This window comes from Amphiura filiformis, chromosome 2 (genome assembly GCF_039555335.1).
Source record: "Amphiura filiformis chromosome 2, Afil_fr2py, whole genome shotgun sequence".
Classification (NCBI taxonomy): domain Eukaryota; kingdom Metazoa; phylum Echinodermata; class Ophiuroidea; order Amphilepidida; family Amphiuridae; genus Amphiura; species Amphiura filiformis.
In genome coordinates this window covers 21,044,655-21,065,749 of record NC_092629.1, presented here as the reverse complement: position 1 = coordinate 21,065,749, position 21,095 = coordinate 21,044,655, and the positions used below count along the sequence as shown (strand labels likewise).

Sequence of the window (21,095 nt, the reverse complement as noted above, 5' to 3'; positions counted from 1 at the left end):
ATGTGAAATTTATGCAACCAAATTTTGTGTAACTTTAGGGGGGATATTTTTACACAGGGTAGAGATAGTGAGCATGATAAAATCACCATCTATAATGAGTAATACAAAAGCAGTACCGGCAGCGTAGCAAAAACTCTTTCATAGGAAGGGGGTAAAGGTGTATTTTCGGAATTGGATGATGACTATTCCAGGGACTTAAACCCCGCTAAAGGTTCGATACCACATGCAAGCCCTCCTCCACCTGTCCAAGGACCAGATGGATTTTTAGGAAATGGCTATGTTGTTGCCCACCCTTGCCATATACATCCCTGCACCACTGAACAAAAGGAATGGTTTATACCTGGGGCTCATCATGAGAATAGAAAAAAAGTGACAACATGTATTACCCATTTCATTTGAATTTAAGATACATGTATGTACAAAATATTATAGTACTCTTTAATATCATGATATTCAATAATATTTAACATCTATAATTAAACAATATTGCATTCAAGATTTCTGCAGCTCAAAAAATTAGAAACATCAACTGAATTTATTTCTTACTTGCTATTATATATCAAGCAAACCCAAAAATGCTATCTTACAAGTTATAAATATGTTTAAAATTTGTTTTAGGCAAAAGGTTTTAATGACGGAAATGTTGGGTTATATAGATAAGTTGTAAAAACATTTATTAAAACATTTTTATAAAAAAAGACACTGTAACAACATTTTAAAAATGTCAAAATGTTATTGTAAAATATTTTTAGCAATGCATTTATGCAAAATATTTTGTCAACATTATTGATAACATTATGTTATTTTCCATCATGTTTTCAAAGATGATTTCTCAATGTTAAAATGTTTTATACCCTTTGAAGAACCTGACATTTAAACTATTTCTGTAAAAGTTTTTTTTTTTTGCTGGCGAGGAGTATATGTATGACCAACCCAGCAAACACACATTTTACAGAAATAATGTTAATGTGGTGGTGTTGCAAAACCTTCCCACAAAATGTTGTATAGCTGTTGAAAATATTTTACAATCATGTTTTAAAAACGTATTCATGACCTTTATATAACCAGACATGTAAATTTTATTAAAACATTTTAAGAACATTTTTGTGTTTCATAGGAATCAGCTGCCTTGTTTTTACTGTTTTGAGAAGATCTGCCCATTTCATGGGTCAAATCCTCATCACTTGTCTGTAGCATTGGAGTGATGTCTATTTCTGTGGTGCCGTAATCAACTATGTATAAGATTCAAGATTCAACCTTTTTTATAGGGTTGTAAAACTTTAAAAGGTCATGTCTTCCGTAGGGTGTGTATGGATTTCAATGTTACCTTTATAATGAGTGTGCACAAGTTTGCAATTTTTATGATAAGATGGCTCAGGGGAACTTGCTGCACTGCCTGGACATTCGATCCAAAATGTTTGGTTACCCCCATTAAAAACTACATGGAAAATAGGTTATTCCAATTGAAATCCATATGCCTCCTGGAAGACATGACCTTAATCATGTTAATCTCACACACAGGGGTGTTGATCTCAAATGGCATCACCAATTAGGTAACCTCATTTGAGATTCACACTCCCTGTGTGAAAGATTAAGGACATGTACAAATGTATACAAGAAAATATTAACATCTCTGGAGTAATAAAAAATATTTTTCTTAGGTATAGCTACATGTTTATAACATGAGTTATAATAAAATACATAAAAATGTGTCTCTAAAAAAGCACCATTTTGTGGTGGTGAATCCTCTTAAAGATATGTTACAAGAAAAGCTTTTAAAATGGTAATCCCCCACACACACTTAGTTGCCCCGCCACCTAATGCTCAAAGCGAAAAATCATGAAAAAGTGTGTATGTGGTGGGGTGAGGAGTAATTGTTACACATGCACTCCCAGTCAAAATAATAATCTTTAGGTACAAGTCAGTTTTAGGCAAAATGTCAGCCGATTCACTATACAGCCATTCCTGGTGCTATTCAGGTTGATATCCATATACCCCCTATGAAAGATAGAGATCTCAATAACCCCATTTAAGACTTGCACTTCCTGTGTGGAAGATTAAAGTCATATCTTCCAGGGGGTGTATGTATTTTAATGTAATGGCCCAATTCTAATTTACAGCATCTGTATTTTGTCATTTTAAGCTTGAAGGGTTCAGATGCAAGAAAAGATATATACATTTTCTCTTATTTCAGATGTTGGTAAATATAACTGGTTAAATATGAAGAAAATTATGTGCTACTTTTGATCATATTTTCAAAAAATATTAATTTAAGGTATAAAGCCAGCATTATAGGGCACAAGTTGGTGGCAATATCCCAATTCTGTTAAAAGTGCACATATCTTTTTTTTTTTGCATCTGAATTAGTCTTCACTTGTACTACCAAGTTTAGTTCTTGATGATTCCATTTATTCTAGCTCAACGATTGGTTCAAAGGTGAATCCCACGTTTGGTATTGTGCTCAGGTATGTCTGTAGAATTAAAGAATGAAGAAAATATTGGTTACAAAAACTTACTGTGATTTACAGCTATTTTTCACTATAATACTCTGACTGTAATTGACAGGAGTTATATGAGTTAATGTTTTTTTGCTGTTTCAGTATGCACTCATCATTGATGGTTTGGTGAACTGTCATGTAACATGGATGCAAAGCGTGATCCTAAAAATGCCTTTCACGGTGACCCAAACTAATTACAAGACCTCTTCTACATTGAGGCTGGCTTTCTATTTAAATTTTATTCACTATTATACTCTGACTATAACAGTTTGGTCAATTTTGAGTGATCTTATATTTTCCCCATGTGAGATAGGGCTTCCTGAACTCTTCCTCAGTGAATAGACTTACTTCTTCATCCTCTAGCATTCTGTAGAGCTTGGGAGTGAGTTCATCAAATGGCGGTCTCTCTTCAGGGTCTTTATGCCAGCACTGTGTCATGATTGCATACCTGGGAAATACAAGAAATAGAAGCATTATTTTATAGATGAAACAAAAATACATCCTGGCAAACACAAAACGTTTTTATAACATTTTTGATTGTTTAGATTTTTAAAATTACTATTTTGATTGTTTAAATTATTTATGATGGGTTATGCAAGCCACAAATGCCACCATAATATTAAGAAACTAGTAAATAGACAATTTAGTAAATGCACGCCATCTATATCCAGGTTATTATGTGAAATCGGAAGGTTTTTGTACATTCTGTATTCATTGTATTCAGATCTCAGTAATCAAATGTCTAATGGATATGTACATTGGACATCATCTACCCAGGAAACACAAAAATGTTTTTAAAACCATGTTTTAAACACGTTTTGGTCAGAACATTTTAATTTTTTTTCTTTGACTTTCAATGTTGGATTATATAAAGGTCATGATAACGTTTTTAACACATTTCATTCGGACAGACATCCTGTATCCAGATATCAGTAATGGAATTATGTCAGGCATTTGACTTAGATATCCTGTATCCTGATCTCAGTAATGGAACCATGGGTGTAGCCGGGAGGAATACCCCACATTTTTTCAGGGAGAAAATGAGGACAGCAAAGAGTAGTGTGTCCTTAAAATGACTAAAACTTGGACAAAAAAAATAATGGGACGAACATTTTGCTTTGCCCCTCACACTAATATCCTGGCTACGCTACAGAATGGGATCATGTCTATTGCATACTTACATTTCATTTAGACAGTTGTTTGGCTTAGACATCCTGTATCCAGATCTCAGTAATGGAATCATGTACTTCGGGTCTTCATTCGGATATGGAGTACCACCTATTAAATAGGACCCATTGATAAGATTAATAACCACAAGATTAAAAGGGCGTTTTGTGATCCACAGCATCATCCCCCCCACTTTTCTTTAAAAAAGTTGAGATTTTTATATCACTGGAAACCTCTGGCTACATAATGTTTAAATGTACAAAAAATTTCTGCAGATTAATTCGTTCAGCAAAGATATTGTGAAATTTGAATCAGAACGAAATTACAACACATTGTCTATGGAGCAGTGTAATACACATAATCATGCATAACCCGCAAACGCAAAATCGGAATCAACTGAAATTTTGGGAATAAGCTTTTTTGTGGATATCTACTGAAAAATGTCATAAAAAGCCTGAACACTTACATCACTGTATTGGTATAACTTGGAAAATAAAGTGGCATCGTGCCAAGTTAGGTATCACTTGCACAATATGCAGAACAAAATTCTGCATCATTGACTAATTCTTTTTTGTAAATTAGGTCAGTGTCTTTAAGATATTGCTTTTGTTTATTTTTGTGCACAGTATAGTGACTTTAAACATGTTAAAACTGGACTGTTCTGTCCTCTCGATCTCCTCCTTGTAGTCCTCTTTATTCTCCTCCACCACTACTTCTTTTTGTTCTGCTTCTCTTCTTCTACCTTTGCATCTTCTTACTCTCATACTCTGCCTCCTCTTCTTTTTCTTCAACAATTTGTGTCCATCTGTCAGGGCACAGGTTTTTTTTTTTGTCTTTCATTTTCTTCTTGTTCTTTTCTTTCGAGTTCTTGTTCTTCTTGTTCTTTTTCTTCATCTCCACAATTTTTGCCTATAACTCAGGGTAGTTCTTTACCCTTAATGTTTGTACATTCACATAACAAAAGTTTGATATGTCAGGTTCAAAAATTCATACTCAGGGCTCAATCTACAGAATTGCACAACTTGAGGTCAAAGTTTGAAATATGATTGTCAAGTGAAGGTCAATGAATTGTTCCATTGGAGATGAGATTTTGTTTGGCTCATAATACTTACCCAGTGTGGCTATTTCCCACAACAAGATACCAAAAGACCATCTATACAAGAAGGAAACAAGACTGGTGTTATTTGAGCTTAGAATAGGCTATTATTTGAAATCCTTACACCCCTGTGGCTTGGCTTTGAAAATATTTGGGACCACTGCATGTCATCATGCTGACAATAAAAGGGGTGATAATAGGGCCTATATCCAGAAGAATTTTCATTATTGACAATCGTCAAATCTCAAGATCCGACGTCTGCAAGTTATCAACAAAGCAATACATCAATAAGGTCCACGCCCGGGGTCCACATATTAAGTTCAGAGACCACGTTATGGGTCGTTTATTACTGTCAATTACATATTATCATATTGGTAACTTTAATACCATTACAAAATGAAGTTATATTAATCCACCCTATCATTGTTATCTTGTGCTCAATTATTGCTTCTTCTTTTTTTATTTCATGGTAAATAATTGTGATCTTAAGTTTATCTCTAATATTTTTAATGACTAGCCTTTGTCGACAATTAGTCCATGTTTATTGAAAAGTTGCTTTGTCAACAATGTTGTCCCAAGATGATAATGGAATCGTATATGATGATAAATTTGAAATATTTCTTACACGTCAGATTTTGTAGTGTAGACTTTCCGTTCCAATGATTCTGGGGCCATCCATCGAACTGGAACCCGCGCCTGCAAGAAATTAAGAAATTTTATATCAGGCGGCCACTGTCCTTCAACTACAATAAGTGTGTATGAACTAGCTTCTTATGACTGAATGAATAAACTTCATTGACCACAAATTCAGGTCAACTTTTGGCTGTGTCATTGTCAATTTAGGTGTATTCTTAATACATTTGGGTATGTTTCAAATACATTTCGGTGTATTCCTAATACATTTGGGTGTATTCCTAATACATTTTGGTGTATTCCTAATACATTTGGGTGTATTCCTAATACATTTGGGTGTATTTGTAATTAAGTTTTTGTGTATTCCTAATGCATCTGAGTATTGGTAATACATGTGGGTCATTGGGTGTATTCCCATTACATTTGGACGTATTCCTAATAACTCATGTGGATGTATTCCCATTACATTACCAATACATTTGCAGGTAGTAAATAAGGCTATTGTCATATTGGTCCACCTTTATTGACACTTTTGTTATTTAATATGTTGCTCCTACGATAAGCAATAAGTTCCTCGTACTACTGTTTTATTACGAATTTCTTGGCCAACCTGGAACACTTCTATTGCGTCCATGTAGCGTACTAAGCGTCTATACACTGTACGGCGCAGTGACCTCGATCATTGATGACCTTAACCCTGCCGTTATGTGATTGGTTAGTTGACAGAGGTCATCACGTACATCGCCGTACTTTAAAATACAGGCCGATATACGGCTGGCGTACAGTACAGAGACATGTGGAAGATGTAAATAATTTTACCGCGATGTTGGCGAAATTTAATGGATCATTTACAATATTTGCACCAATTCATGGATCATATTATATGTTTCTGCTTCTATGAGCACTCGATGATGATTGGGATTACTATCATAACGTGTATGTGCTATGATATGCTGTAAAATCCGAGAAAACGAAGCAGTTGACCGGATCTGAGTGAGTGAGCTAGCTCAAGAATCATGAGAATGCAGTTCAAACATGCCTCGTCGAGTTGATTTTTTGTTTGTTGTTTACTTCGTGACTTGCAAGTGTCACTCGCGTATTTACGCGAGTGACACTTGCAAGTCACAAAGTAAACAACAAACTGATTTGATAAACCTTGGATCGATTGCATATTGTGTATTTGTGAGCAGCTCAACTTGCACTTGCAGTGCAGAAGAAATGACTGCTTTTTGCAGGTAGGATTATTTATGCGACACGTACTCGACTGGTCAGCAGGTCGAGGATTTGCACTATTCAAAATCAATGAAGTAAATCATGAAAAACATTGTGTACAAGCGCACTACCCTATGATGATCATGTGCATGCATGTTGAATTTCATGTAATTGTAAGGACAATTTGTAAATTATAATCTGACTTACCTGTTTACACTTCACTCAAACTCCAAGCGGGGAACTCTGGTGCACTGGCATAGGCATCGTCATCTTCAGAGTCCGAGTCGGACTCTTCGCTGCTGCTATCGTCGACTTCAATTTGGAATCTGAAGCTGTTCAATTGGTCCTCCGGTAGTGTTGTGTCAATTCTGACTTCATTATTGTACATTTCTTCTTCAAGTTTGATGACATGCTGCTCGGCTTTAGCCCAATTTTCAGGCGTTACATTTGCTAGTGCATTTTCAAGGTGCTTTTTAACGTCTACCATCTTGAACGTTGAGTTTTTTGTTGCAACGTCACCTTTGACTTGCCCCCAAATCAGTTCGATAGGATTCAACTCACAATGGTAAGGGGGCAGTCGCAGAATATAGTGACCATGGGATCTTGCCAGTTCGTCAATGACCATCTTCGTACACCTTGGTTTGTGCATCTGAATAAGTGCATAAAGCTGCACCTTGATCATGGTTGGACACCAATCTACATTTTGAGCTGTTAGCCACTCTTGCATTTCGGCTTTCTTTGTGTTCATCGTCGGTATTCGTTCCTCCTGAACTGAATGATAAGGTGCATTGTCCATGACGATGACAGTGTGTTGGGGTATATTTGGCAGAAATTGATGGGTAAACCATTCCAGAAAAACGTTGCCATTCATTTCATCGTGGTAATCACTAGATCCCGTCTTGGATTGAAATGAAAGGAGAGCATCTTCAACAAATCCTTCTTTTGACCCAGCGTGCAAAATAATTAACCTGCTTCCCTTTCCGGTTGGAATAAGAAATCCTCCTGATCCAGCAATTACCCAGCATTTGGACTTTGTATGATTCTGGTGGAGGAATGTTTCGTCTAAATACACGACAGGGCAGTTGGTAAGCTGTCTAATTTGTTTCATTTTACTCAGGTAGTCGTGTCTTTTGGCAACAATGTCTGGCCTTTCTTTAACAAGTCTTTCCGGCCTCTTGCTATATTTGTAGCCCATGTCTTTTAAAATTGTTCTTAGTGATGACTTGCTACCTTGGAAGTTGATTGCAATCTTGACCTCATCATATATTGAGTTAATTGTTGGCCACTTCTTCTCTATGTACATATTGCTAATTAGCCGCCTGATAACACCTCGATCAAAATCATCTACGCTGTCGACTATCCGCTTCCTTTTGGGTCCTCTTTTCACTGGAGATTTAGGTCCATGTTTTCTAATCTTGTAGAGGGTTGACCTAGATTTAATCCCGGTTGCTTCCATAGTGTTCTGGATAGCACTCTTATCTTTCGGAAGTCCAAAGCTTCGCTGCTCCGTTTCCTTTGTTAAGAAATAATCCCATACATTGGATATGATTTGCTGTGCTTGCTTGCACAGTGATGCACTTGTGCCGACTGACATTTTTGGGTTGATTAATCCAAGATAAATCCTTTATTAATTGACTGAATGACTGTAAATAAAAGATGACACCATCCGTAACCAGGGGCAGTCAATGTGAATTAAATAGGGTTTTTCATAAGGCATGGGGCAGTAGGGGTCTGTTCCAGTGGGGTCTTTAAATTTAATAAATTTCATGGGGCAAGGTGAACTTGACTCATTGTGATGATTGAAAATGTGACAACAACAAAATATTAAGGGAAATTCCTTGTGTTTGGGGTCTGGGGTTTCATTTGAGGGGGTCAGAGTCATTTGATTGCCTGAATATGGGGGAATTGAACCTCCCACCCCCATTAAACCAAAGTGGTTTGACCTTGACCTTGTTACCACATTTGTTCAAATATACTGGTCAAAAAAGGAAAACACACAGAAAAATATGATACAAACGCAAAGTATGTTTTATTACATTTTAATACACTAGTTATTTACTAAACCATGTCTTTGTATGTTTAAAATGGTCGTTACGTCATCGTTTGGGCAGCAGACGACGTCTGTTTATTTGTTTATATTTGACGGCATGCTGCAACTTTTTCTGGTGAATGAAATGCATTGCTTATCGAAGCTGCGCAACGCGAGGCACATGACATTTGCTAGCCTGAGTCTCGGTCCCGCTCTCGAAACTAGAAAACATGGCCGAAAAAAATATCCATGCGTATCTGTGAAATAGGTAGTGAACTTAATCTAACCGTGCATGCACAGATTTAATGTACATGCACACGATCGAGGTCAAATTCGCTTGTCGATAGCGATGTACGCTCGCGTGTTTTCGTGAAGCTACAAGCGTTGCTCAGTGTTCCACCATGGCCAAGAAATACGTAATAAAATTATAGTCAATATACATTGAATTTTATGTATTTGGAATACACCCACAATGTATCAGGAAATACACTCAAATGTATTAGGAATACACCCAAATGTAATAAGCATACACCCAGATGTATTAGGAATGCACCCAAATGTAATAAGCATACACCCAGATGTATTAGGAATACACCCAAATGTAATAAGCATACACCCAGATGTATTAGGAATGCACCCAAATGTAATAAGCATACACCCAGATGTATTAGGAATGCACCCAAATGTAATAAGCATACACCCAGATGTATTAGGAATGCACCCAAATGTAATAAGCATACACCCAGATGTATTAGGAATGCACCCAAATGTAATAAGCATACACCCAGATGTATTAGGAATACACCCAAATGTAATAAGCATACACCCAGATGTATTAGGAATGCACCCAAATGTAATAAGCATACACCCAGATGTATTAGGAATGCACCCAAATGTAATAAGCATACACCCAGATGTATTAGGAATGCACCCAAATGTAATAAGCATACACCCAGATGTATTAGGAATACACCCAAATGTAATAAGCATACACCCAGATGTATTAGGAATACACCCAAATGTAATAAGCATACACCCAGATGTATTAGGAATGCACCCAAATGTAATAAGCATACACCCAGATGTATTAGGAATGCACCCAAATGTAATAAGCATACACCCAGATGTATTAGGAATACACCCAAATGTAATAAGCATACACCCAGATGTATTAGGAATACACCCAAATGTAATAAGCATACACCCAGATGTATTAGGAATACACCCAAATGTAATAAGCATACACCCAGATGTATTAGGAATACACCCAAATGTAATAAGCATACACCCAGATGTATTAGGAATACACCCAAATGTAATAAGCATACACCCAGATGTATTAGGAATACACCCAAATGTAATAAGCATACACCCAGATGTATTAGGAATACACCCAAATGTAATAAGCATACACCCAGATGTATTAGGAATACACCCAAATGTAATAAGCATACACCCAGATGTATTAGGAATACACCCAAATGTAATAAGCATACACCCAGATGTATTAGGAATACACCCAAATGTAATAAGCATACACCCAGATGTATTAGGAATACACCCAAATGTAATAAGCATACACCCAGATGTATTAGGAATACACGTCTATTAAGACTAATAATAATAATAAAATGACACTTATTAGGCGCCTTATCAAACAAGCGCCTTATCAAGCAGACTACATCCAAAACACACCCAAAATGTATTAGGAATACACCAAAATGTATTAAGCATACACCAAAATGTATTAGGAATACACCCAAATTGTATGAGGAATACACCCAAATATATTGGGAATATATCCAAATGTATTTAGAAATACACCCATATGTATTAGAAATATTGTTCTATTGATTCACTGCATATACTTTTCCATGGGGCCTCAAACAGAACAGGTGATACATTGTGTTTTTAACTGATTTAGTTTTCCAGGTTAAAGAAGAAATAAAATAAACAAACAGACTCTATTATTCCCTTCAACAAACTCTTATCTTCTTACATATCAATGGTGCTCTTACCTTTGATGTCTTCACGTAAGTATCCTCACCCTCCTTCGCCATACCAAAATCTGATATTTTAGCCCTCAATGCTTCATTTAATAAGATGTTCCTGGCTGCTAAGTCCCGGTGAATAATCTAGCAAAAGATGAACGGATTGCAGAAATTCTTTACTAATTTCCCCTGTAATATACGTTTTTTTGAAGTATTTAATATAATTAAATAGAAAAACCCAAATTAAAAAAGTGAATATAATGACCCATTTTCGGTCTATATACTTCACTAGAATACTGCAAAACCAATACCATTTCTATGTAAATTATGTTTAAGTTTTAACCACTTTATGGCTATGCAAAATGACAAAATCATTGCATATAAGGTTTCGTTATTGGACATTTTTTCCTACATAGGTTTCTTTCTTCCCAGTGACTATAGGAATAAAATCTTAGATTATAGGAATAAAAACTTTGCCACAATCCCTCACCCCTTTGCTCGCTAGATGCTCCATCCCTGCAGCTATATCTGTTGCGAATCGAAACAGTTGCTGAGATGGAATAGTAGACGAGTTCTGACCATTAAGTGAACGACGACTCTTACGTAGAAACGCCCGTAAGTTGCCATTGGCGGCTAGTTCGGTGGCTACATACATGAATCCTGAAAGTATGAAATGTTTGAAAATATTAAATAGTTTCTTTATAAAAAAATATTACAACCTCTGCTATTAAAGTTAAAAACAGGGAAAATATGACACAACATCCAATGGGGGAGTAACATAAGACATATAAACAAAATTAAAAACCCGACGTTTCGAAAAGACAAAACTTTTCTTTCTCAAAGGGATAAAATAAGAGACCTGCTCTCAGTATAGTGGAGACCAGCTCTGATCAAAAATGAAGATAAAAAGCTGCATTGATTATAACAGCAGAAAATAAAATACATCTGAATAACAGTGGAGTCTTAAGTGGGTTGGGACAGGTGTGAAAGGCCATAACAGCAGGCAATGTATGGAGAGCCAAATGTGAAAAAAGACTGGAGAAAGGCACAAAAAATATATGGTTGGCCAAGCAGGTCACAAAAAGGGGAAATCGACAAGGGTAGGGAAAATTGAAAATGACCAACATCTAATGAAAAGGGGGACCACTGACCCCACAACCCAGCACATGGAACAACATAGCTCGCCTAGGTGGGACAGCCATGCGGTACCAACGTCTATGTGCGTTGGCCCCCGCTCCCACCGAGGTGGTCCGATTTTGAACAAAAAGTGATGAGAAAAAGGTATGGGACAGTGACCTGCATGACCAAACCATAGGAAAGGAGGGGGGATTATTGATGACCCTTGATGTTGATGCTTTTCGGTGTGGTAGTCTGCAGTGTCTTAATCCATTTGGCTTCCAAAGCCAAACGATGGTAGTAGTTCTTGCTGTTAGGTCTGTCAATGGCCATGATGGTGATGTCGTCAGTGCTGTGACCTGCTGGATCGAAGTGTCTGGCAACTGGCTTGTCTCAGTTGTGTTTAGTGTCCCCACAGTGTTCAAGTAACCGGGACTTCAGGGCTCTCTTAGTTTCACCAATGTATTGTTGACCACATTTCTTACAGGTGATGAGGTAGATGACATTTGTAGACTAGCAGTTGAATGAGGCCATTTTTGAAGCTTGATGACTTTACACAATAAAAAGTGTATATGTATGTATCCCAGGTCAAATACCGGGTCAAAATGATGCAACTGGCATTTTTTCGCACCCAAAACCCCCGCACCCACCCACCAAGAAAGCTGGCTACGCCCTGATAAACAAGTCTTAAGCATTAAAAATCTTGGGTCATACTTAAATCAAATACATACAATAAATATGTGACATACCGTCATGATTGCATGTTCCGACTAGTCCTATAATATTTGGATGATAGCCTATTTTCTTCATGACTTCAAATTCTGCAATGAAGTCCTTCCTCATTGCTGCTAATGGAGCTGTATCAGCTTCAGAAACTGCAAAATATAAGAAAATAACTAAGTTTTAATTTAATGACATTGATAGCTAATACACAACTTATTGACCTTTCTTGATATCTGTGGACAAAATAAGTCTTCTTGCAAGGTAAATTGAAATAAGTCTTCTTGCCAGGTATATTGATCTTATATTTATATATGAAATAAAATTTTATCAAATATATATTGATCTTTCTGGATATTGAGGACAAAACAAACATTTGCTTTATGGACATTTATTGATCTTTCTGGATATTAAAAGACAAAACATTAGTTTTATGGACATTTATTGATCTTTCTGGACATTAAAAGACAAAACATTAGTTTTGTGGACATTTATTGACCTTTCTGGACATTAAAAGACAAAACATTTGCTTTATGGACATTTATTGATCTTTCTGGACATTAAAAGACAAAACATTAGTTTTATGGACATTTATTGACCTTTCTGGATATTAAGGACAAAACATTAGTTTTATGGACATTTATTGATCTTTCTGGATATTAAGGACAAAACATTAGTTTTATGGACATTTATTGATCTTTCTGGACATTAAAAGACAAAACATTAGTTTTATGGACATTTATTGATCTTTCTGGATATTAAGGACAAAACATTAGTTTTATGGACATTTATTGATCTTTCTGGATATTAAAGGAACAAACATTAGTTTTATAGACATTTATTGATTTTTCTGGATACTAAGGACAAAACATTTGTAGGATTTAATTTGATTAAAATTTCTAATACTTGTAATACTTTCTTTATTTCTAATAAAGAAAGTTTTAATTTAATGACATTGCTAGCTAATACACAAATTATTGACCTTTCTTGATACCTGTGGACAAAATAAGTCTTCTTGCAAGGTGAATTGAAATAAGTCTTCTTGCCAGATATACTGATCTTATATTTATATATGAAATAAAATTTTATCAAATATCTATTGATCTTTTTTGGATATTGAGGACAAAACAAACATTTGCTTTATGGACATTTATTGATCTTTCTGGATATTAAAAGACAAAACATTAGTTTTATGGACATTTATTGATCTTTCTGGATATTAAGGATAAAACATTAGTTTTATGGACATTTATTGACCTTTATGGACATTTAAGGACAAAACATTATTTTTATAGACATTTATTGATCTTTCTGGACATTAAAAGACAAAACATTAGTTTTATGGACATTTATTGATCTTTCTGGATATTAAGGATAAAACATTAGTTTTATGGACATTTATTGACCTTTATGGACATTTAAGGACAAAACATTATTTTTATAGACATTTATTGATCTTTCTGGACATTAAAAGACAAAACATTAGTTTTATGGACATTATTGATCTTAAAAAAGATATTAAAGAAAAAAGATATTAAGGACAAAACATTAGTTTTATAGACATTTATTGATCTTTCTGGACATTAAAAGACAAAACATTAGTTTTATGGACATTTTGATCTTTCTGGATATTAAGGACAATATATGCACTCCAGCAGCTAAAAACAATACCCTCATTCTCTAAATGCATTTCCATCATGGGAGTGTTACACTTGTAATTCATCACAACGGTGAATGTTGTTCTACAAAACACTTTCAAATCAACTTACTCTTCCATTTTCTCACAGCAACTTTCGACGTGTCTTTATTTTTCTTAAAGACAACTCCTTGAATAACATCACCAAACACACCAGTGCCCAACACAGTCTGGCCTAGCATAAGCTGATCCCACATGATCCGATAGTCCGTCGCTTCATCAGTAATATAAGTGTAATCCTGATCTGGATTGAATCCTTCATTAATGGTTTCCATGTGGACATCAGGTTGATATCGTACACTAGATTGAGAAATCTGACTTTGTATGCTTTGTAAACTTGCTGCTGATCTTCGTTTCTCACTGTCTTCCACACTATGTATTAATTTTGATTTGCTGCCAGTCCTGCGAATATGCTGTGTATGGAGATTTGGACAAAACAAGGACTGTGTCAGACTTTATGAAGTGGGGACCTGTGGCTTTGTCAGTCTGATTTGTGTGGGTCACTTCTTTTTCATAATAGCAGGCTCATTACGCCAACATTTAAGAGCAATATATTATACCCAGATTATTTTAAAGGGGATGATTGGAATGTCATCTTTTCCAGGGAAAGATCAGCCAGCAGGCCAGACCGTGGCCAGGCGGTAATATGAGTAGGTTTATTTTACCTTGAAGGCATGGATAGTCTTGCAAATATGGGCTAACTTTCCTTAGGCCCCCCATTATGCTACAACTAGTAGGACTACAACTGGTATCTGGTATCTACTGCTTAGTTTATACTATTATTTCCACATCTGTTTTTTATGGCGTGGCTGTAAAGCAGATGTTGAAACGAGAGTATAAACTGACTATACCAGTTCAAAAAGTTCATGGCATATTGGATGGCCTGGGAAAGTTAGCCCATATTTGCAAGAATATCCATGCCTTCATGTTAAAATAAACCTACTCATGTTACCGTCTGGCCATGGTCTGGCCTGCTCTCTGATATTTCCAAGGGGCACAGTATCAGGAAATCTTTGTATTTGAAGGGGCATTAAAGAAAATGTTTGGTACATTTCATGTTATTATTGGTTAGAATGTGCTTCAATTTGTGACGATCACAACTCGTTTTACAAACAACTTGAAAAGATAATGTTAACATGATTTATTTTATAGGGCCACATCTAAAGCTTGATTTAAGAAAAACAAAACTAGCTAGAAAATTATCAGAGCTACCATGGCTCTCTTTACGTTGATATGTGTAAGAGGATAACCATATTGATAGTATGCTGGAAATTTATTCACGCGATTGGTACCATTAGCTTATTCTGTTGCCAAAAGTTGCTGCAGTCAATTAACTTCAAGAAAATGTTCCCAACCCCATCCATGTCAAAAGGAAATCTATGTCACTGTAAAATACTGTGCATTTTGGTGTTATCATGGTTATCTGGAAAGTTCGATGTAATGGGTTATTACAGTTGAAATTCACACTACCCCTGTGAAAGATTTAGCTAAAGTCGTCCACAGAGGGAGTATGAGTTTGGAATAGAATAGAGAGTAATGACAGTTGGGTAACTTCCATTTGAAATACTCACACCAGCTGTGGAAGATATAGGTAAAGCCATAATATAGGGGGATTATGGGTTTAAAATGATTAACCCTGACCAATTACATTTGAAAAAAATACTCCCCATGTGGAAGATATTTCCAAAATCTTCCACTGGGGTAGTGTGGATTTTATCTGGAATAGCCCAATCATTGTATTCAAGCCTGACACTAAGGCAACCAAGAGTTTCTAATCCCTTCCTTATTTTGATCCCAGTTTATAGATACATACCATTTCATAATCTGGCCCCATAAGTGACGCTTGTCCACGGCTCTTAAAAGGCACATTCTTTTTTCGCCTATGTCTACAGCTGATGCACACAGCAATGAAACACACACAAAAGAGGACTGCTACAACTGCACCAACGGCTACGTAAATTACGAGTGGGTCTAAGGTACTTTGGTTTGGTTGTTGTTCAGGAGCTGAAAATTTCAAACATCCACAACATTGACAGAAATATGTGAGCATGCATATGAAGAGTACAGATGAAGAAATATGATCTAAAATAATGGCATTGCTGCATTGAGATTATTACTGACAGTTTTACTTTATATTTATATATATGTAAATGTTTCTTAGTGTATTTAGCCTGTCGAATTAGTCGCCTATTTCCCTATCTTTATTATTTTCCAATATAATCTTTTTACACAACCTGTTAAAAGAATATTTTAGACCAATACTCACATTCCCTTAACCAAGACAATAGTGATAATAAATTTCCAATATTGTCTATTGCTAACTCTGTTTCACTTTCACTGACCTGGAACGAATAACGATTAAGGCCTATAGTGGAGTTACTATTTCTTTAAAATAAAGATTAACATGAATACTTACGTTCTGCAGTTGGTATTAAGACAGGATCCATGAAGGAGCTTGACGAATACTGCACCTATTACGTGAGAGGGGATACAAAAAAATGAATGAGACTCTCATGTAAAAAGAGAAGAATGAGAAAGAAAGAAAGAAAGAAATGAATGAATGAATGAATGAATGAAGAAAAAATAGGAACAAGAGAAAGAAAGAAAAGAAGAAAGAAAGAAACAAGAAAAAGAAAGTAAAAATGAATAAATGAAGGAAAGAAGAAAAGAAAGAAAGAAAGAAAGAAAGAAAGAAAGAAAGAAAGAAAGAAAGAAAGAAAGAAAGAAAGATTGAATGAATGAATGAATGAATGAATGAATGAATGAATGAAAGAGAAAAGAAAGAAAGGAAGAAAACAGGAGACAGGCCCTTAGACATGTTAGATGTGTTAAGAGAGACATGAAAAAACATGAAACATGGCAATATGGAACTCAGTGAGAAATAAATAATAATAATAATAAAAACTTTAGATGAAAGTAAAACCATCTACCTGATTCTCATTCACCATTGCATACGCCCGTATAAACGCTGTATACGTAAGTCCTGGTGTCAAGGCTCCATTTTCAGCCATCTTCACTCCTGACTCATCTTGTCTTTTCCTTCTTGTTGTTTCTATAGCGTTCTCGTTACATCGAGATGCGCTTCCATCTCCTATGGTCACTCTTTTTGGCTCTGTAATGGATGACCTGATTAAAAGACATTATGGGTAGGTCAATATCAATAAAGAGGGGCTTTTCTATGATGTTTTTATTACTTTGAGATGCGCTTACATCTTCTATGGTCACTCTCTTTGGCACCATAATAGATGACCTGATTTAAAGACATTTGAAAACTTGCAATCGATTAATATTCATGAGGTAGAGGGGCTGAATTTCAGATGTAAAACTTCTCATCCTCGACATCCCTTGATTTCCTACATTTCTGCAGACTTAAAACAAGGCTAATGGGCTATTAATTTGCTTCATATTTTGCCATCCATTGGTATATCCTATTTTATTCTTTCATGGATTCAATAAAACTTGCACTTAGAACAATAATTTGAAAAACATCCAGGCAATTAGAAAAACTGAGCACATAGATACCACTTTGCTCATGAAGACAACCCTACAAGCACACTTACCCATCAACAATGAAGGCTCTATATGGTGATCCAGCTACTCCTCCAGACTGTGCATAAGAGTTGACACGTTCTGGCGGAAATACGTCGTCTGGGTGATTTCCAATTTTGACTCCCGATTCTGCATCATACGGAAACAGGACTACTTCGTAACACCTGAAAGAAGTTTTGGTAGCAAATGTATTTCTCATTGAAAAGACAACAGTATGGTGTGGCATTTAAAGATGTTACACATTAGTTACAATAAGCAATTAATGTACTTGTTCCATTACTAAAATCTGCATATAGCACCGGGATATAGCAATGAATATTACTGTTTTCCACTCCCGGATCCATATGCAATGTACACCACAACTATGCAAGGTGTTTTTCCACGCACAGGATCGTCACATATTACTGAACCCTTAATGACCATTTTGTATATCAATGACTCCTTTTTCTAGATCAATTTTGGTATATGGATGTATAATTTCAAAATTTTCAACTGAAGAATAATCAGATTTTCCCTAACTGTCAAAAAAATGTGTCAAACATTTTGGGAAAAGTTGTTACAGTTTTGGCAATTGGCAATCTCACCGGCACATCTCTACCCAAAGTAAACTTGAGTCCCCCATACTGAACACAATTTTGATATTCATAGTCTGTTTTGCAGGATATGCGTATAAGTGTGGTCTTGCTTTTTAGTATGGAGAGGGATGTGGCGTGTGTTTGTGTGCAAGCATGTATAGCTTGTAAAAGATCCTGAACGAATATGTATTTCTATCCATTTGTTTATGAACGAAGGTGTGTGCATATTTGTGTACAGTTTTTGTACAAGTATTGTATATATATCGATTTTACTTACGAGATGGGTCCATTCCGCTTAGATGCTGGTACTAACTCTATCATAAATGTATTTGTTGCTTTGTCAACACCTCCAACTGCCTTTGGAGTAGACACTTCAGATGGAGCTGAAAAGGTTAGAAAGCAGGTAACAGCCAAAGTGACAAGTATTCATACTACGCTCATTGCTTCATTGAATTATTGTATATATTATGAAGATTCACTTTTAAGTGAATATTCATTAATATATCATAAAATATCAAAATATATCATAAAATATTAAAACTTAATGAATATGCTAATTGTTTCATTCACTTTGGATTGGATATGCTTCATTCAATGACGTCAAATATACTCTTTCTAAACAGAGTTAGCAATGAAAAAAAAAACCTTTACTTAGAAAAACGAGAGGGGACTTATTCGTAGGCACTACTTCCACTTCGGTCCTCTACAGCTATCGGTGCCCCGATATATACTGATGGGAATATAGAGCATAATTATGAACATTTGTGTAGTGCACTCTTTTCTTATTTAAACAATAGGACCAAACTCTACGTGGTGCTTTACCTGCTGGGTTTGTCGTACAGAAAACCTCAACACAGTCGCATGTTTCTCCTTCCCCTGCCGATGTACTCGCACTAACAGAAAACACGTATCTTGAATATGGTACCATGTCACTTTTTGTAAAGTTATAGCTCAAGCCATTGGCATTGCTTATAACAACCTGTGACGTTGTCTTGTCGTTAGGATTCACACCATCGGGAGTACGGGCGAGAATCGAAAAGTATAACTAGAAGAAGCAAAGTACAGTTTGATCAGCTCGTAATCGGCGGGCCTCGTAACATCGCGTATTAATATCAATATATTCTATTTCAAGAATAGCCTTGTGACATATCTCGCCAGAAACATGACAAATTATTCATTCAAGTACTATACTTTTTCTACTTTCTTCAACACACACATTGACACCCACATAATAGACTGTACAGATTAACTATATCACTTTTAGCGTGGGTCTATTTTTCGGCGTAGGTGGTAAAAACCTTATAATTCCCGGCGATTATGAGCTGATCAAACTATAGTTTGATCAGCTCTTAATAGGCGGGAAATGTTAGGCTTTTACCACTACGCCGAAAAGTAGACCCACGTTAAGAGTGCTATTAGCTGACCTGTCTGGTCCATATTTTGTGTATTTAGCAAGTAAACAAAGTATAGGAATGAATTAATAATTCGTGATGCTTCTGGCCAGATGTCTTAAGACAATTCACAAAATAAAATATTTTGATATTAATCCGCGATGTTATAAGGCCCGCCGATTAAGCGCTGATCAAAGTATATAGTACGTAATTTAAAAACATATATTTATATCAAGGTCGCAACCAGGGGTTTACCTGGGGTTAATATCTGCTTTACATTGTTGGAAATTAATGATATATCATCTTGATAATCTTATCTGGTATAAGTTTCAGATCAGCAGAAATATATAACTGCAAAATCACCTAATAACACTTATAAAAACTTAGGAGGCGTTGCATAATAAACTATATAACACATGTTATAGATGTATTTATTATTGATGGTATACCGTAAAACCTCGTCTACAAGCATATACGAAACAGCCGTAAATATGCCGATACAATAATTTGGTCTTACAAAAGTACTAGTTTGTATATGCCTGTATCGGTAATATATTCGCTCAAACTCCACAATGTTATAATTTTGTCGATGGATGGCACTTGGATTAATTTAGCTTTCATAAAAAGCACACTATATGCGTGTAGACGAGGTTTTGCGGTAATTTATTTACATTTTCAGTGATATGAACGCATTGGTCTAGCTTGGTTTATATTCTTATCACAAAAATCCCCTATAAATGTGTTATAGTATTAATGGCATGCAACGCCTCCTATACTTTCACGTGTTGAGTATAAAAATTGAAGTGTTTATCAAAATATTATTACAATGAGGATATTTTGATATTGGAAAACAATTATAGCCATAAAAACAACGACATTTTTAATACTGAAAAGCAGAATTATAACAAATATATTTTAATATATTATTATTTGATATCATACCGTATATGACGTAATAACCCCATTGTGCTCTAGTGGTGAATCCCACGATATCTCACAGGTGGATGGCAGATCATTTGAAACAACATTAATAGGTTTGGACGGTGCTGAAAAATAAAAGCGCCTCCTTATATAAATAACTGATTACAATAATAAAAATAATAACAAAATCAACAACAATATCAACAACAACAACAATAACAACAATAATAATAATAATCACTATGATAGCACCTCATCAAGCTCATATTCACAACATAAATAATTTACTTTGGTCAAAATACATTTACTTCAAAATGTTAATCTTTTTTTTTGTCTCTTTTTTTTTTGTTGAAAATAATTGACTAACCCCTGCATTACCCAACCAAATTACGCCATACTGTAGATCTGTATGTATATTGACTATTTAATTATGGATTACTGGCATTCAACCAACCAACCAACCAACCGACCCACAAATCAATCAACCCTATACTATATCAA

The 21,095-nt window shown here is 35.5% G+C and overlaps 1 protein-coding gene across 1 annotated transcript in view; it reads right to left on the bottom strand.

Moving 5' to 3' along the window:
• Window positions 1-692: 692 nt before the first annotated feature.
• Window positions 693-21,095, bottom strand: part of LOC140138961 (uncharacterized) — a 79,647-nt gene continuing 59,244 nt past the window's right edge. The window contains exons 43-58 of the mRNA XM_072160744.1: window positions 20,616-20,719; window positions 19,105-19,327; window positions 18,560-18,665; window positions 17,719-17,871; window positions 17,089-17,284; window positions 16,575-16,629; window positions 15,972-16,162; window positions 14,232-14,571; window positions 12,492-12,617; window positions 11,117-11,286; window positions 10,654-10,770; window positions 5,387-5,457; window positions 4,778-4,818; window positions 3,680-3,776; window positions 2,847-2,946; window positions 693-2,471 (exon numbers count right to left, since the gene is read on the bottom strand). Of these exons, the coding sequence (XP_072016845.1) occupies window positions 2,409-2,471; window positions 2,847-2,946; window positions 3,680-3,776; window positions 4,778-4,818; window positions 5,387-5,457; window positions 10,654-10,770; window positions 11,117-11,286; window positions 12,492-12,617; window positions 14,232-14,571; window positions 15,972-16,162; window positions 16,575-16,629; window positions 17,089-17,284; window positions 17,719-17,871; window positions 18,560-18,665; window positions 19,105-19,327; window positions 20,616-20,719 (2,153 nt within the window). The 3' untranslated portion in view covers window positions 693-2,408. The remainder of the gene's footprint in view (window positions 2,472-2,846; window positions 2,947-3,679; window positions 3,777-4,777; window positions 4,819-5,386; window positions 5,458-10,653; window positions 10,771-11,116; window positions 11,287-12,491; window positions 12,618-14,231; window positions 14,572-15,971; window positions 16,163-16,574; window positions 16,630-17,088; window positions 17,285-17,718; window positions 17,872-18,559; window positions 18,666-19,104; window positions 19,328-20,615; window positions 20,720-21,095) is intronic.